Source organism: Podarcis cretensis, assembly GCF_951804945.1.
Source record: "Podarcis cretensis genome assembly, chromosome: 6".
NCBI lineage: Eukaryota > Metazoa > Chordata > Lepidosauria > Squamata > Lacertidae > Podarcis > Podarcis cretensis.
The window spans coordinates 14016805-14034105 of record NC_137175.1 but is presented as its reverse complement, the minus strand read 5'-3'; the positions used below and the strand labels follow the sequence as shown (position 1 = coordinate 14034105).

At 43.6% G+C, this 17301-nt stretch overlaps 1 protein-coding gene across 1 annotated transcript; it reads left to right on the top strand.

The window, feature by feature from the left end:
• Positions 1-5504: 5504 nt before the first annotated feature.
• TUBB1 (tubulin beta 1 class VI) lies at positions 5505-16099 on the top strand. The gene is made up of 4 exons (XM_079979620.1): positions 5505-5735; positions 8432-8540; positions 9813-9923; positions 11261-16099. The coding sequence occupies exons 1-4, from the start codon at positions 5679-5681 to the stop codon at positions 12355-12357; spliced, it is 1374 nt and encodes a 457-aa protein (XP_079835746.1). The 5' UTR covers positions 5505-5678; the 3' UTR covers positions 12358-16099.
• The last annotated feature ends 1202 nt before the right edge of the window (positions 16100-17301 follow it).

Here is a 17301-nt window from a genome sequence, read left to right as displayed (position 1 = left end):
GTTCGTGGTTGCTCCTGCTGTAACAGCACGGATGTTGCCATTTCCAGATGGGGGAACCCTTAGTCTGCTGCTTGTGGCACCTTAAAAGACTTAACACATTTATTATGGGATAAGAAGTTGTGGACTGGGCTCCCCTAGACTCTTGCTGGCGGATAAAGGACACTGGCTTGTTGATGGTATTGATGTAAGGCTCAACTGTCAATCTGATTCACTTCTGTATTTAGAACCAGAATATTTATGCAAACGGGACGCGGGTGGCGCTGTGGGTTAAACCACAGAGCCTAGGACTTGCTGATCAGAAAGTCGGCAGTTCGAATCCTCGCGACGGGGTGAGATCATGTTGCTCAGTCCCTGCTCCTGCCAACCTAGCAGTTCGAAAGCATGGTAAAGTGCAAGTAGATAAATAGGTGGGAAGGTAAACGGCATTTCCGTGCACTGCTCTGGTTCGCCAGAAGTGGCTTAGTCATGTTGGCCACATGACCCAGAAGCTGGACGCCGGCTCCCTTGGCCAATAAAGCGAGATGAGCGCCCAACCCCAGAGTCGGTCACGACTGGACCTAATGGTCAGGGGTCCCTTTACCTTTACCTTTATTTATGTGAACCAAGCATGGGCAACCTTGACGCACCAGCTGTTGCTGAACCAGAACTCCCCTCATCCCTGGCCCTTGGCCATGCTTTCTAGGGCTGATGGGAGTTGTAGTTCAGCAACATCTGGAGGTCCAAGGTTCCCCACTCCTGTTGTGGACAAAGAATTCAGCTGTGTGTAGATCCTTGAAGAAGTGGATCCTTCAGGCACATCCATACATATCTTTAGGAGTTTTGTGGTGGATGATAGTCTGGGTCCCTGCCAGGCCTGCTTAGTATCTAGAAGAGGCTGGGGAACCATTCAAACCGGTCCCTCTGCTAATATCTTTGCTAGTTACCTTATTCAAAGAGGTCATTCTGTTGCCATAGAGACAAATGGGTGGGCCCTTTCCCAACTCACCTGGCTGCAGGGGTGGACTTTGGTCTTGCAAATTTCAGCAGCCCCTTGTGCAAGGTCGAAATTCAGCAACCCGCCCCCTTCGCCTTCTGATCTGCTCAATTCATGACATTGTTGCAACTCCCTCTAGGCTTGGCACCCAGTGTGGCAAAACTAGGCATCCTGCCTTAAATCCTCCTTTGCCAGCAGAACAACAACAACAGTTTTCTTATTTATACCCCACTCATCTTGCTGGGTTTCCCCAGCCACTCTGTCATCCTGGGATGGAGAACATTAGGCCAGGGAGGGCAATATATAGTGAGAGAGAGAGTTTTGGCATATTCTGGAATCTGGAGACACAGAGGCATGTATTGCTCTGTGCCGAACCTAAGCTGAGACTTGGAGGGGGCAATATCTGTTGGGGTGTGAATGCTGTGAGCTGCTCCATCTTATGCTCAAGTCGTACATATGTGTAAGGGAATATAGCGAAACCACCTCTTTGGCCATATCCTTAAACGCACTGTGGTTTTTTGATGATGTGAAGTCCCTGTTCCTTATCAGCTGGCAACACATGGGCAAAGTCCACATATGGAAAATTTGTGTTACTCAAAAGGGGGTTGCCACTAAGAAATGACAGGGATTAAAAAAAGGGAGAGTAAAGAATGTTTTGTGTGTGAGTACTAAATAAAAACATAAAAAATTAAAACCTTTAATTCCTGCGATCCCACACAGCACCCAAACTGAATTATGTTGTACTGCTGACAAGCCTGTATGTTCCAGTTGAACCAGTCCAGATGAACCAGTCATTATAAACACAAGCCATGATTCTGAATTCCAGATGGAGCAGGGGCACTTTCAAATGCTGGAACACAGCCAGTGCTTGCACCAACAATAGCTCATGGACAGTTCTTACTATTATCAGAGAAGTGACTAGTTACAGATAGGTAGCCGTGTTGGTCTGCCATAGTCAAAACAAAAAAAAATTCTTCCAGTAGCACCTTAAAGACCAACTAAGTTAGTTCTTGGTATGAGCTTTCGTGTGCATGCACACTTCTTCAGATACACTGAAACAGAAGTTTCCAGACCCTTCTATATAGTGAGAAGGTGGGGAGGGGTATTACTCAGAAGGGTGGTGGGAATGGGTGATTGGCAGATAGCTGTGATGAGCCTGTTGACGACTCTTAACGACTGCAATAGGTCTTACAGGAAAAAGCAAGGGGTGAGAAGGTGAAAAATGGCTTTGTCATGTATAATGAGATAAGAATCCAAGGTCTTTGTTCAGACCAGGTCTCTCCATGGTTTTAAGTTTGGTGATAAGTTGCAATTCAGCAGCTTCTCTTTCTAGTCTATTTCTGAAATTCCTTTGTAGTAAAACAGCTACTTTGAGATCTTGTATAGAATGTCCTGGGAGATTGAAGTGTTCTCCTACTGGTTTCTCTGTCTTGTGATTCCTGATGTCTGATTTATGTCCGTTTATTCTTTGGCGTAAGGTCTGGCCTGTTTGTCCAATATAGAGAGCTGAAGGACACTGTTGGCATTTGATGGCATACACAATGTTAGACGATGAGCAATTAAATAGTCCCGAGATGGTATAGTGACTGTAAGGGTGTGTATTTCTTCTTGTGGGTTTTGGTGGGGGTCAGTCTGGAAGGTTCCCTTCCCATTCCTGGGGTCCTGTACTCAGAAGAGGTTGCTATACTAATCCAGTAAGTTTCTTTGTAAGACAAGGGGGGGGGGTTTAGCTGGCCCCTTAAGTGCCCTCATCAGCATCCCAAAACAATGAGTTAGTTTGCAAGTGCTACAGCTAAGTGATGGTGCCCTCCAGGCTAATGAGTGAGTCTTTCCTCCACCCCGCCCACCTAGCTGCTAGGTGGGAGGAGAACAATAGCCAATGTTCTGTGTGTGAGCTGAGCTGGAATCAGGCTGGAAACTGGGGACACAGAGACATGCTTGATCCAAAGCTGCAACTGATGGGGAAGAAAGTTCTTCTGGTGTGTTAATGCTGCGAGCCCCTTGACCTCATGCTCATGTTGTATATATGTATCAATAAAGCCATCTATCCTAAAGGGATCACAGCTTTCGCTGACCTTCATTCCAGAGAAACCAAACCCTGGGTAAATGCCTGGAACCCCTGGTCCCCTCACCGCTTGGATATTGGGCTGGTGTACAACACTCAGCAATGGGACATGAGTGGCGCTTTGGGTTAAGCCACAGAGCCTAGGACTTGCTGATCAGAAGGTCAGCAGTTCGAATCCCCGTGACGGGGTGAGCTCCTGTTGCTCAGTCCCTGGTCCTGCCAGCCTAGCAGTTCGAAGGCATGTCAAAGTGCAAGTAGATAAATGGCGGGAAGGTAAACAGTGTTTCCGTGTGCTGCTCTGGTTCGCCAGAAGTGGCTTAGTCATGCTGGCCACATGACCCAGAAGCTGTACGCCGGCTCCCTCGGCCAATAAAGTGAGATGAGCGCTGCAACCCCAGAGTCAGTCATAACTGGACCTAATGGTCAGGGGTCCCTTTACCTTTACCACACTCAGCATCTTGGAGCTAATCCTGCACTTATTTTGCATAGCCCATGCTTAATCTGAGTGCCTTGCTTTTATCTATCTGCCCTGCCCCAGCCCAGCTATAGCTTGAGCCATTGACACATTTCCCTATTTGTATCACAATTTGGCCCCAATTTGGGGTATCCATCAAAAATGTGCTAAACTTCTTCACCTAACCAAGCTGCGGCAGGAACAAAAATTCCGCCATTGTGTTGTCACACAGTGCTGTGGAGCTGGTGTGCAGAGGCGTCTCCTTCCACTCTTCCGATGGAGAAAGGCTGCTGGAGACTTTGGTGCGCTCAAAGATACAGAGACGCTTGCCTCTATCAGAAGGAGACATATTTTGCTGTGGCTTCCCTGGCATCTGTGGTCTAGATGAAACTTTGTTTTCAGGACCACATTCAAATGGTGTGGGAAGACAATGGCTGTAAGGTGAAACTTGTAGAAAGGTTTTAAAAAAGGAAGCACCTGGTAGCAGAACTGCTCATATGACTTAGGTTCAGAAGCACATTTCCCGCTCCCTCCCACGGTCCAACAAAGACCCTCTCTCTGAGGGCACACCTTACCTTTAAAGCACATTATATCCCTCAAACAATTCTGGGGACTGCAGTTTGCGAAGGGTTGCTGGGAATCGTAACTCTGTGACGGGTTAACTACAGCGCCCATAATTCTTTGAGGGACAGAACATGCTTCAAATGTGCATTAAAGGTATAGTGTGTGCGCAACCTTAGTGTTCACAGCTGGAGTGTGTTCCTCTCCCCACCCCCATCTGCTTGTCTTCTTACTTATAACCACTCAAAGGGCAGGGGGTGGCACCAGTGGCAGACTTTGGGCCCTAAAATTTCAGCAGTGCCCTGTGCAACGCTAAAATTAAACACCCCCTGCCTCTTGCACTCCATTCTACAGCATTGTTGTGGTGTCCGCTGCAGCACAGAGCCTGGAGAAAGATGGAGATAAAACTAGAATTATTTGCCTCCACCTATCATTGACTCTGGCACCACCTACTGTTGGCCTTCCATTCTATCAGTCCAAAATGGGCACCAATACCACTTGCTGCTGACCTAACTGCAGCACGGGGCAACCAGCCTGCCTTTCAACAAGTACTTGATTCAACAAGACCGTCAATCACTTATTCTGATACCTGTGGCTTCCCTCCACCCTCACCCCAGCATGTCTGTTTGTGAAATGCCACAACGTAGGTTACTCTGTAAGGAGCCTGTGTTTCACTGCAGGAAGATGAACCAGATAATCTTCATTCATGTATCAGCAAACTGTCCTTTGCTTCCCATCTTCTGATATAGTCTATCCATCTGGGCCGCTCCTACCCTGGTTTGTGTTTTGGAGGGTGGGTGTGTATGTGTCGCACCATAATGCAACTCAAGCATTAAAAACAATAGCAACAAAAGCCAACAAAACAAACTCAAAAGTATTGATAATGAAATATACTCTTGAGTAGAGAGTGGATTTCATGCTCTTTATTCAGCTCATAGTAGTGAGGAGGAATGGAAGTCCCCCCAGAATGTCTGCCTTACATACATTATTTATACAATGGGTCCCACGCAATTGGCTAATTCCGGGATTCTCCTGTAGGCCAATCAGGTTGCGGATTCACTTTCCATCTGGAGCTGGATTGGGTGGCTCCTGTGGACCAATCAGACTGCTGCATTCTGGATCCTATTGTTCTAGGACTAATCAGACTGCTGCCTTTTGGATCCTATTCAACTCAGTACATAACAGGTAAACTGTAGTTCGTTATCTATATTCCAGAGCCAGATTTGATCCCTGTTTAGGACAGCTGCACATTCCTGCATTGCCGGGGGTTGGACTAGATGTTCCTCAGGGTCCCTTCCAAGCCTACGATTCTGTGATTCTATGAAATGCAACCCTTGGGGTGAAAAATGTTCCAGACCCGTCACTTAAAGAGAAGGCTTTAAGGGAGTTGCTTGTCAATGTCCTATCAGAACTCTTGTGAGTCTGCAGGGTGGGAGTTCCAGGAACTCCCTTGCGGAGCTGTGGGGTGGTTGGGTTTTTTTTTTTTTTGTGTAGCATTCACTACACAAGCCACATTTTGCCAATGATAAGAGCGGCTACAGCTGACAGTACGAGAGCGATCACTTATTCCACAGAGCACATCTGGGAAAGCTGGAATCTACTCTCCCCACCAAATCCTGTTCAAAATGCGTGAAATTGTGCACCTTCAGATTGGCCAGTGTGGAAACCAAATTGGATCAAAGGTAGGAAACTGGTTTTTAATAACGTTTCTAAGAGACAAGGCAATGCTGCCTTTAATATCAGGATTTAAAGCGAATTTGGACAAAGCTGAATCGGGATGCTACTGAAATGCCCTCCTTGGGCAAACTTGGTTAAAATAAAATCAAGCCTGAAGTATGTAAGAGATATCTGTCATCTCCTCATACTCCAAATTGCCACCAGATAGCCAGCCATTTCATCTAGAAGCATATCAATGAGTTCAAACAGGAAACATAGGTTTTACAGCACAATTTAATACGCTAAAGATCCACAAAGATTCAGTGGTGTTCATTCCTTTCCTTGTACATATATTTAGGATAACAGCCTTTGTGAAAGAACCTGATTATTTAAAGTTTATATTTCTGTTGTCCACAAACAATTTTACTTGGCAGAAGGGCATTGTGGGGAAGGTGAGTTGGAGAAATACTTTGTGTTGTTAAGGTTTCCAGAAAGCGGTCCAGAAAACCTTGTTATGTAAATTACATAAATAAATATGTAAGATGCCAGTAAGATGAGCAGCAAAAGGTCTCAAGGCACTTTTGTTTCACATATTATATACCCTGAGGGACCTTGTTGTTACTACAGCTGGTGGGAAATGGCAGCGTAAGATTGCACACAGAGGTCTTAGGAATTCTCACTGGAGTAGCAAACAGAGGATTTAACACGAAGGGTCTTTCATTCAGTGGTTAGTAGCCATGACAGCTAAATGCAACCTCCACACAATCAGAGGGAATGTATAACATGTTTGTGCAGGGGATAAACAACGGGGCTAGTCTTCCATGACATGCTGGGAGGTTTTGCTCTGTCCCAGCGAGGCTATTTACATGCATGTAAATGGAAGCATTCTAAACACAAATGGATTGTGAACAAAATACAAGAGGCATTTAAAAGGCCGGTGGCTACAGGAGGAGGGTGTGCCCACATGCATGATGCCTGGTGTTCCAGATAAAGAGACAGCCGGGCTGGATGTGGGGAGTGGGGAGGCTAGATAGATGTCTCCTGTTATTCTGGTTTTGTGTGTTGCTTCCAGTTAAAAGTCTGCCTGGTTGCTGCCACATACCGATTCTGGGTTGCAGGACTGGCTCACGTGCCATGCTCTGTCTACAAGGATATCTCCAGGTGTAGGAAGAAAATGTGGGGCACTGCCATCACCTGCGGAGACCTCTCCCATGTTGTTGTTGTTGTTTAGACGTTTAGTCGTGTCTGACTCTTTGTGACCCCATGGACCAGAGCACGCCAGGCACTTCTGTCTTCCACTGCCTACCGCGGTTTGGTCAAACTCATGCTGGTAGCTTCGAGAACACTATCCAACCATCTCGTCCTCTGTCGCCCGCTTCTCCTTGTGCCCTCCATCTTTCCCAACATCAGGGTCTTTTCCAGGGAGTCTTCTCTTCTCATGAGGTGGCCAATGTATTGGAGTCTCAGCTTCAGGATCTGTCCTTCCAGTGAGCACTCAGGGCTGATTTCCTTAAGAATGGATAGGTTTGATCTTCTTGCAGTCCATGGGACTCTCAAGAGTCTCCTCCAGCACCATAATTCAAAAGCATCAATTCTTTGGCGATCAGCCTTCTTTATGGTCTAGCTCTCACTTCCATACATCATTACTGGGAAAACCATAGCTTTTACTATACGGACCTTTGTCGGCAAGGTGATATCTCTGCTTTTTAAGATGCTGTCTAGGTTTGTCATTGCTTTTCTTCCAAGAAGCAGGCGTCTTTTAATTTCGTGGCTGCTGTCACCATCTTCAGTGATCATGGAGCCCGAGAAAGTAAAATCTCTCACTGCCTCCATTTCTTCCCCTTCTATTTGCCAGGAGGTGATGGGACCATCTTATTTGATTAGGTGGGATTTTTTTTTGCCAATTGTGGCACATGCAGGCTACACCAGAGTTTACACCTGTCTAGAAAGAATGTCGCGTGTGTGCTGGGCCAGGAAATTTTTCAGGAAAGGGCTAGTAAGACAATCAAGGGGCTAGAGCATCAGGGAGATTTTAGACATCACAAAAAGCAAGAAAAAGGAGACATGCTAGTGAATAGTTATATATCACATGCAGAACTTAGGGACTTAATAGGTAAGGTAAAGGACCCCTGGACAGTTAAGTCCAGTCAAATTCTGCTATGGGGTGTGGCACTCATCTCTGCTTTCAGGCTGAGGGAGCCAGCGTTTGTTTGCAAACAGCTTTCCGGGTCATAGGAGCCAACTTCTAGGGGCCATGGGGGCATCAGCCCCCACAATAAAATATTTGAGTGGGCTGGGCCTCCACAAAGTTGATGGGCATTCCAATTCAAATGGTGTGTGTGCATTACATCATGTGATCGATTATGCGGGGCGGGGCTTACCTGGGCCCCCACAATATTTTATTAAAGTTGGCACCCCTGTTCCGGGTCATGTGGCCAGCATGATTAAACCACATGTGGCACAATGGGGTACCAGAGCGCATGGAAGCTTATTATCCGCTTGTGGTAACACAGAGGCAGGCTTTTTCGAAGGTGGCATCAGTATTGCAGAAATACGATAGAGTCCATAGCTGTCAACTTTTCCCTTTTCTTGCGAGGAATCCTATTCGGAATAAGGGAATTTTCCTTTAAAAAGGGGAAATGTTGGTAGCTATGATAGAGTCCCATCAGTATTGTTATTGGCATGTGATTACTATTCTCTGTTTTTAACCTTCCTCTTTCAGTTCTGGGAAGTCATAAGCGATGAGCATGGAATTGATACCACGGGAAACTACCGCGGAGACTCACCACTGCAACAGGAAAGAATTAATGTTTATTTCAATGAAGCATATTGTAAGTACATATGTTGTTGATAACTGGGTGGGGAAATTAGATTACAAGAGCAATAGCAGTGGATGAAAATAGAAAAAGCCTTGTCATCTTTCACTGCCACAAAGTCTCTTAACCATTTATAAAGACTGTTGGCTAGGCTGCAGTATTAACTGTCAGATACTGTGTAAGAAACAAGCATATGAGAAATGGTTTGTTCAAGGAAAAATAAAATAGGTATAAAAGGAGCATTCCCGGATGCCAAGATCCAAGCTTGGGGCAAGTACACTTTGGTGAGAGAACGCCAGCAAAGACTGAAAACCACAAAAGATGCAGCAAAGTAAAATGTGGAAATATAGGCTGTTAGACCTTTAAAATATGCCCTTCTAGGTTCCTTCCAAAATTCCCCTTTCCCCCAGCATAGAAAAAGACCACACGTTTAGGAAGTTAAAAATAGTTTACTTACCAGCTCTCCAAATGTGCTTTTCCATACAGCATTCAGAAAAAGTTGTTCAGGCGGTGAAACTTGACTTAGTTATGCTGGTGAAAGCTCCTAAATTATTGGAATAGGAACTCAAGAGTGGGTTGGAAGAGCCATGTGGTCTGACGTGCAGCACCCAGCTCAGACTCCTCACAATTTACCTTCTCTGGTAGAGTGAGATACAACAACTGCCTTATTTACCTTCCTCCCAAGGTGAGGGGGAATGACCTAGCTAAGCCTAGCAGGACAGTTTACTCTATGGCATTAACTCCTTCATGCATTAAATAGCCTTAAGCATGTTGGTTATATGAGGCTGGTTATAAGATGTAAAAGAGGTTAGTGCTGCAATCCTATCATCATTTTCCTAGGTAGATACTTCTGAGTAGATACTTATAGGATTGCACTCTACATGCCATTTCTATTCATCTGGAGTTGTAACCTGGACACATTTACTAAGGAGTAAACACCACTGAACACAGCAAGATTTCCTTCTGAAGCCCAATACTGGTGAAAGGACAGTGTCTTCTAGTGCACTTGAGGGCAGCAGCCCAGCGTAGGGTGTACAGGGCAGGCCATGAGGCACTCACAGTTCTGCTCCTTGCCTGAACCTCAGCATCTGCCACCTGAGCTGCCTGACTGGTAGGGATGATGAGGGTTGTACTCTGTCAATATATTCAAGGACACAGGTTTTTCACTTCTGTGCTATTGTGTTCTAAATGAAATATGTACACCAAAGAAATGATTTGTGAAGGAAATACATGCAGAAGATACTTGCCTCAATCATGACCCTCAACTTTCTCCCTTTTTTGCTGCAGCCCACAAGTATGTTCCTCGTGCTATCTTGGTGGACTTGGAGCCTGGAACGATGGACAGCGTGAGGTCCAGCAAAATAGGCCCACTCTTTCGACCCGATAACTTTATTCATGGTATGTGTGCCGCATTAATATTATGGATATAATTTAATAGATGATGGTCTCATAAGAAATAAAGTTGTTGTCTATCAAATGGGGCCTCTGAGGAGCTAGCCTCTCTATTCATTGCTTCAGAACACTTAAGAAGCCACTTGTATTTATAATAAATAAATAAATATTTATAGGTCTCATGATTACGGGGGAAAACCTAAAAGATTTGGGATGATTTTTTTTTAAAAAATAAAATGTTTAAATTGCAGAAGAGTTCTGGAGAAGTGGGATGTCTTTATTGACCACATCTTGTTCACTCAAAGAATAAAGGATTGCTTCAGCTTCCAAATAGTTAGCAATAACCACTTTGTATACTCATTCTAAAGCTTGTTCTAGAAAGACAAATTGGGGTTTGCGGTTGCACATTTTTTCAATGTTTAGCATAAGTTTCAAAACCCTTGATAACATGAAGGCAAGCCTAGATCTGAATTTCCTGAAGATTTCTAAACTAGAATATATATATTTTTAAAAATATATAATCTAGCAGCCCAATCCTATGCATGTTTTCTCTATATATAAAAAGAGAGAGATTACGCAGTACAGTACATGTCAGCCTTTCTGCATGTTGCAAACACAAGCTATTCTCAGCACATTTAAGGCAGGGGGACGCCAGCCAGTTGGGGGCTGTTGGCCACATTCAGAATTTTAAGATAACAGGGTGGGCACCAATCTCAACAAAATGGCTGCCATGTGAAAACGGCATATTATAAAATGGTTGCCACAAAAAAAGAGACAGGACCACAAAATAATGCAAAAACGGAAGGTTTGAAACAAGAGTATAACAAGCCAAACATGTTTGAGGATCCTCCTTTTCCAAGCAAAACAAAACAAAGCAATATTCTGGCATGATTAAGTTTGTAGTGGAGTATCTGCGAAGTTATGCAGAACAATAACGTAATACCACAGCCTCCACTCTTAGCTCCATTGAAGACTACTATCCCTTCGCTTTATATTTAGATCTAGTCATGTCCACTTTTAAACTAAACATGTGCTTGGTGTTTCAGCAGCATTTTCTGTTACAGTTAGCCCTTTCCATTGTTTCTAGAGAGCCAGTGTGGTGTAGTGGTTAAGAGTGGTAGACTTGTAATCTGGTGAACTGGGTTCGCTTCCTCGCTCCTCCACATGCAGCTGCTGGGTCAGTCTTGGGCCAGTCACAATCTCTGAAGTCTCTCAGCCCCACTCACCTCACAGAGTGTTTGTTGTGGGGGAGGAAGGGAAAGGAGAATGTTAGCCGCTTTGAGACTCCTTAGGGTAGTGATAAAGCGGGATATCAAATCCAAACTCTTCTTCTCTTCTTCTAGGAAATTCTGGCGCCGGGAACAACTGGGCAAAAGGCCATTACACTGAAGGGGCCGAATTGATTGAAAGCGTGATGGACGTCGTGAGGAACGAGTGTGAGGGCTGCGACTGCCTGCAGGGCTTTCAGCTGACCCATTCCCTTGGTGGCGGGACTGGGTCTGGAATGGGCACCCTTCTGATCAACAAGATCAAAGAAGAATACCCTGACAGGATCATGAACACCTTCAGCGTAGTACCATCCCCCAAAGTTTCGGACACTGTCGTTGAGCCATACAACGCCATATTATCCATCCACCAGCTGATAGAGAACACGGACGAAACCTTCTGCATCGATAATGAAGCCCTCTACGACATATGCTTTAGGACGCTGAAGCTTCCCTCGCCGGCCTATGGGGATCTCAACCACCTGGTGTCCCTCACCATGAGTGGCGTCACCACCTCGCTCCGCTTCCCTGGCCAGCTCAATGCAGACTTGAGGAAGTTGGCCGTCAACATGGTGCCTTTCCCTCGACTACATTTCTTCATGCCAGGCTTTGCGCCACTTACGGCCCGGGGCAGCCAGCAGTACAGAGCCCTCTCCGTCCCAGAGCTCACCCAACAGATGTTTGATGCAAGGAACATGATGGCAGCCTGTGACCCGCGTCACGGCCGCTACTTGACGGTGGCCTGCATCTTCCGAGGCCAGATGTCTACCAGGGAGGTGGATGAGCAGCTGCTGGCCGTGCAGACGAAGCACAGCAGCCAGTTTGTGGAGTGGATCCCCAACAATGTCAAGGTGGCCGTGTGCGATATTCCGCCCTGTGGCCTCAAGATGGCGGCCACCTTCATAGGGAACAACACAGCCATACAAGAGATCTTCAAGAGGCTGTCCGAGCAGTTCTCAGCCATGTTCAGGAGGAAAGCATTTCTGCACTGGTATACCGGGGAAGGAATGGATGAGATGGAATTTTCTGAAGCTGAAAGTAACACTAATGACTTGGTGTCCGAGTATCAGCAGTATCAAGATGCCACAGCCGATGTAGAAGAATATGTGGAGGTGGAGGCAGAGGCAGAGGCAAGCCAGGAAGAAGAAGAAGAAGAAGAAAAGAAAGCTTCTTAAAAATAAGAGTGATGATTGAAAGGAATGCTGATTATTACCGTCAGTGAGGTGGCTGGACTTACCTATGTTTCTAAAATAACTTTTTAGTCTACTGAATGCAGGAACAGCCATTTTTGTGCATTGAACCAAAGCATACACAGCCACAATGTTGGCTGCAATCTCTCTCTCTCTCTGAGAAAATCCCCCTACTGACAGCCAGTGCTATTTTTCTAGAAAATATGGTGCTGGAACTCACCATGAACGCTTCCCTTGTTCTCTTATAATGGTAATGGCGCCCACCTGAGAGGTGCCAGAACTGAGTTCCGGTGAGTTCCAGCTGGGGAAAAAAAGCCCTGCTGAAATCTGTTTAAAATTAAGTATTTCTTCTGAATTAGTGCATCTAATGCAAATAAGACATTTTAGACTAGTGGGAAAAATTATACCAGCATGCTGCTTCAAAGGACATATCCCAGGGCTTCAGTTGATGGAACAAATTACAAAGGATGACACGGTGACCAACAGCAGCAAAGTAGTTAAGGACAGACAAAATGCTTCAATTCCCCTCTGGTCAAATGCAACCATCCATGGTCCTGGAGGAAGTTGCACACCTCTGTCTGCATCATAGACACATCAACCTAGTTTAATGGAGCCTAGATGAGTACCCTGATGATATTCGGCACATACATCTTGCAGGATCAGGGTGACTGTATTTTTTGCCTTTCTCGTGTGAGCACCCTCTTATGCACATTTGTCAGATGGGTTTGTTAATTACCAAGGAAGGTATTCAAATTTACATGGCTGTTTCTATCATACTTCATTATTCTGACCAGTGTATGTTCTTACTGGGCATATTTCTACACCAGTGAACTTCAGTACAACAGCATTCTTACACACCTTGTATTTGGAGTTTTGTGATGGGCAGCCAAAGGGATGTGTCCTATCTGAGCCCCACAGCAGAACAATGCAGTATGGTATTTGATTCCAAGGAACAAAAATGGCAGCTCCTTAGCTGACTTGCACTTTAGGTGGTATTACAGCTATGTTAATTGGACAGCTATTTTTAAATTTCACTGAGAGTCAGGCCTCCAATCTATAATATGAGGAAGTATGTAAAGGGATGAAATTTCTGATGAAACCAGAAAGGTACATCAAGTACGTAGTCCAGCATTCTGTTTGTTAACCAACTAAACTTATTTATATTTATGTATAACACATTTCTTTACTGCCTTTTGACTCTAAAAAAGAAGAGCATCAAAGGCTGTTTACAATCATCAATAGCAGGCATAGGCAAACCCGGGCCTCTAGATTTTTTGGGACAACTCCCATCATCCCTAGCTAACAGGACCAGTGGTCAGGGATGATGGGAGTTGTAGTCCCAAAACATCTAGAGGGCAGAGTTTGCCTATGCCTGATCAATAGACTCAGCTCCTATTAATTTCTCCACCCAAGTTATTGGCTATTGCCATGTTGTGATCAGTTAATTTAATGTGCTCTGTACTGTGTAAAGAAACACATCTGTCTACCCTAACTCCAACCACTAATATTAATGTAGGATTAATATGGCTTCATTTCGCCACTGAAATCAAAGAATGAATTACTTCCATGGGATCAAGATTGGCTTACCCTGTAAATGGCAAACAGCTATCTATTTGAACTAGGTGCATGTGGTTTAAGTAGTAGTTAGCCTGCATGTATTTTAATTATACTTAAATATTAACAGAACATCTATTATTGTAATAGGTTTTTAATAGCTATATCTTCGCTTATTCTTAAATGTACCCTTGCTTTTAATCAAGCCAGCTGAGAATCCTATCATAACCTGTAAGATTTGAAACACGTTTATAGCACACTCCAGATACCATTTTATGAATCTGATGAAGGCTGCAGTCCTAGGCATTTTTACATTAGGAGTAAGCTCTACTGAACACACTAGGGGACTTACCTCTGAGTAACAGTGACATGGCTGCAGGCAGCAAGTGTATATAAACTTGTGTATGGAAGAAAAGCCAGAAAATGCAAGGACCAATAGGCTATTCCATTTCCACCCATAACACACATGCATATACGGAAGTCAACAGGAGTGTTCGTGTATCACATTCAACAAGTCAACAATCCACAGACAAAAATAGTTGGCGCTGCATACTCATACAAATATTCACACTCAGTGAGTGTAGTCTGTGTTCACAATGGCTGAGCTGTTACAAACCACAAAGTGCACTCTCTCACAAAAACGTATACATGTATAGAGTCAGCCTATACCTGAGTTCACTGTAGCCTGTGAACAAGCCAACTGCACCTTAGAATGAACTGCAGTATTAACACACATGGAAAGACAATATTTCCCTGCAGTAAAAGATTCTCCTGCAATTTTTTCTGTTAGCCTTAAAGATGCCACTGAACTTGCTTTGCTTTTTGCAAAGACTAAACAGTTACCGGTAACTCTTCTGAAATCATTCCTAGTAACAAACCTACATTTATTCAGAAAGTCCCTATGGCATAAACAGCAGCAATGAATGAAGTTTTGCTACCACCCATACTATTCTTTCCCAGGACACATTCAGAGGGTACCAGCTAGACTTTCAGTCACTCCACATTATGAAGGATCTTTATTTCACAGTCTCATTGCTTTGGGGCTGTAAAGTCGAGTATTTACAGAGGATTGTTTTGAGCTTTTTGTGCAAATTTCTCTTGAATACTTATGCAAAATGTCTAATTTCTTTATTTAACTGGTTTTACTAATGGGGGGTGGGGAGATGCAGAGCTGCGAACATTTTCTCCAGTGTGAAAGAGAACAAATATTTAACTCAGCTATCATTTTACTCACCATAACATTTTCACTATATATCTATTTGTTCACTGCAAGTACTATGCAGTACCAAATAAAAAGTGAGCTAAAACTTGCATTTTTATCCAATTTCAACTTTCTATGCAAGGGGAAATAACTCCTTTCACTTATTGTTAATAACCTTAAAACGCAATTATCAATTCCTTGTGTTCAAGTTTACTGAGCAGGCCTTAAACAGTTGTTGACATGGCTAGCTAGGAAAGTTTGTGTCAGTTGGAAGAGAAATTTTATCCCACTTTACCTCCAAGGAGTTCAGGGTGGCAAACATGCTATTTCCCTTCCACTATTGTGTCCTCACAACTAGCCTATGAGGTAGGTTAGTCAGAGATTATGAGCAGACCATGCAGTGAACTTCAGTGTTGAGCAGGGTTTGAATTTGGGGTTCCTTAGTGACAATGAACAGTGAAGGAAATTGAGGATGAAGCTGATGGTGCTCAAGGCTTCTGCTTGTTTTTCAGCAAAGAAAAGCTACTTGATGCTCTAGTAAAGAGATAACTTCTGTAGCTTGTGCATTGCCTTGTTCCAAATGCCTTTTTATTCACATTTGATCAGCAGTTCATTTAGCAATTGGCCAGTTTAAAAGAGCATTTACAGTGAAAGTCTACACATGCATACTCAGAAGTCCCAATGAGTTCAATGGAATTTATTTCCAGCTGTGTTAGAACTGAAACCTTAATTATATCAGCACAAGATAAAATTATGGGCAATGTCACAAGGCACTGCATACCTGGAGGCTCACAGATTTATTTTCAAAGTATAGGCAATCATGCTTTCCAGAAAAAACCACTTTATTATTAGTTTATTTTGCTTTTAACACTGATTTGTATTTTGTTACTTTAGGTTGTTAGAGACCAAATTCATTGAGTATTCACTATAACCTAGCAAAACCCAACTGTAGGTGAAAATGCTGTACAAGTTCGCAAAGTGTTTGGTTGTTCTTGCTCAACAAAATAATTAAAGAACATGTTCAACACATTCTGTTTATTGGCATAGTGATTTTACACATATACCGCGAGCCTTCATAGAGCAGGAAGCAGTTATGTTGTGTACAAGCACACTCATGAGTCTTCATTTTGCCTGTTATAAATCAAGTCCTGTAAGACAATTAAGACAGGCAGTTAAGTGTCATATTACAATATATAATTTCAATTAAACCTGAAAGCCCCCAAACTAATATTATTCCTCAAACTTCTGAGGTCTAACACCTATTCTGGTATGTACCTACAGTGATATGTGAACTGCTATGTAAAACCAAATAGCCTAAAAGTGGCAAAACAGTTCTCAGTCCTGTTTCACAGTTATCAAAGGACTTATCTGGCATTGTTTCAACCACGTGTAAAAGGTAAAGGACACCTGAACAGTTAAGTCCAGTCAAACTTGACTATGGGGTGTGGTGCTCATCTTGCTTTTCAGGCCAAGGCAGCCAGTGTTTGTCCACAGACAGCTTTCCGAGTCATGTGGCCAGTATGACTAAACCACTTCTGGCACAATGGAAGTGAGAGTGTACAACAACACTGTTTACCTTCCCACTGCAGCGGTACCTATTTATCTACTTGCACTGGTGTGCTTTCAAACTGCTATGTTGGCAGGAGCTGGGACAGAGCAACAAGGAGCTCACCCCATCACGCGGATTCCAACCGCCAACCTTCTGATCAGCACATTGGTAGTACATGGACTACAAAAAAAAAAAAAAATGGCTACCTGTTAAATAGCCAGCAATGAGGTTTCAAATGTTATAAGGTTCACTATCTGAAGGTTTTAATTCTGTAGCTGTAGTCACAAGTTATTAAGTTAGTGTAAAGGGAACAAATTAAGAGTACTTAAATTATCAGGAAATAAATTTAATAGTTGCTGCCATACAAACAAAGCAATTCACAAGTAGTACATTCTGTCATAAATGTGACTGAACAAAAGAAAAGCCAGAATTAGGGTAAGGGCGGATTTTTTTCCCTTAGTAATTTTTTTCTCCGGGATAAATTTTCCTTTTTATAAAGTCATTAGTAACAATGAATGCATGCCAATTACAAATACAGTATTAATCAAGCACGACATGTTCAAAGCTTCAATTAAAGTCTTTCTGGGTAATTATATCTAGCATTGACTTCACATATTTACAAGTA

Coding starts and splice junctions, on each gene's coding strand:
- TUBB1 (XM_079979620.1), top strand. CDS start 5,679: ATGCGTGAAATTGTGCACCTTCAGATTGGCCAGTGTGGAAACCAAATT. Junction 5,736..8,431: donor GAAACCAAATTGGATCAAAG/GTAGGAAACTGG, acceptor TTCCTCTTTCAG/TTCTGGGAAGTCATAAGCGA. Junction 8,541..9,812: donor TTATTTCAATGAAGCATATT/GTAAGTACATAT, acceptor TTTTTGCTGCAG/CCCACAAGTATGTTCCTCGT.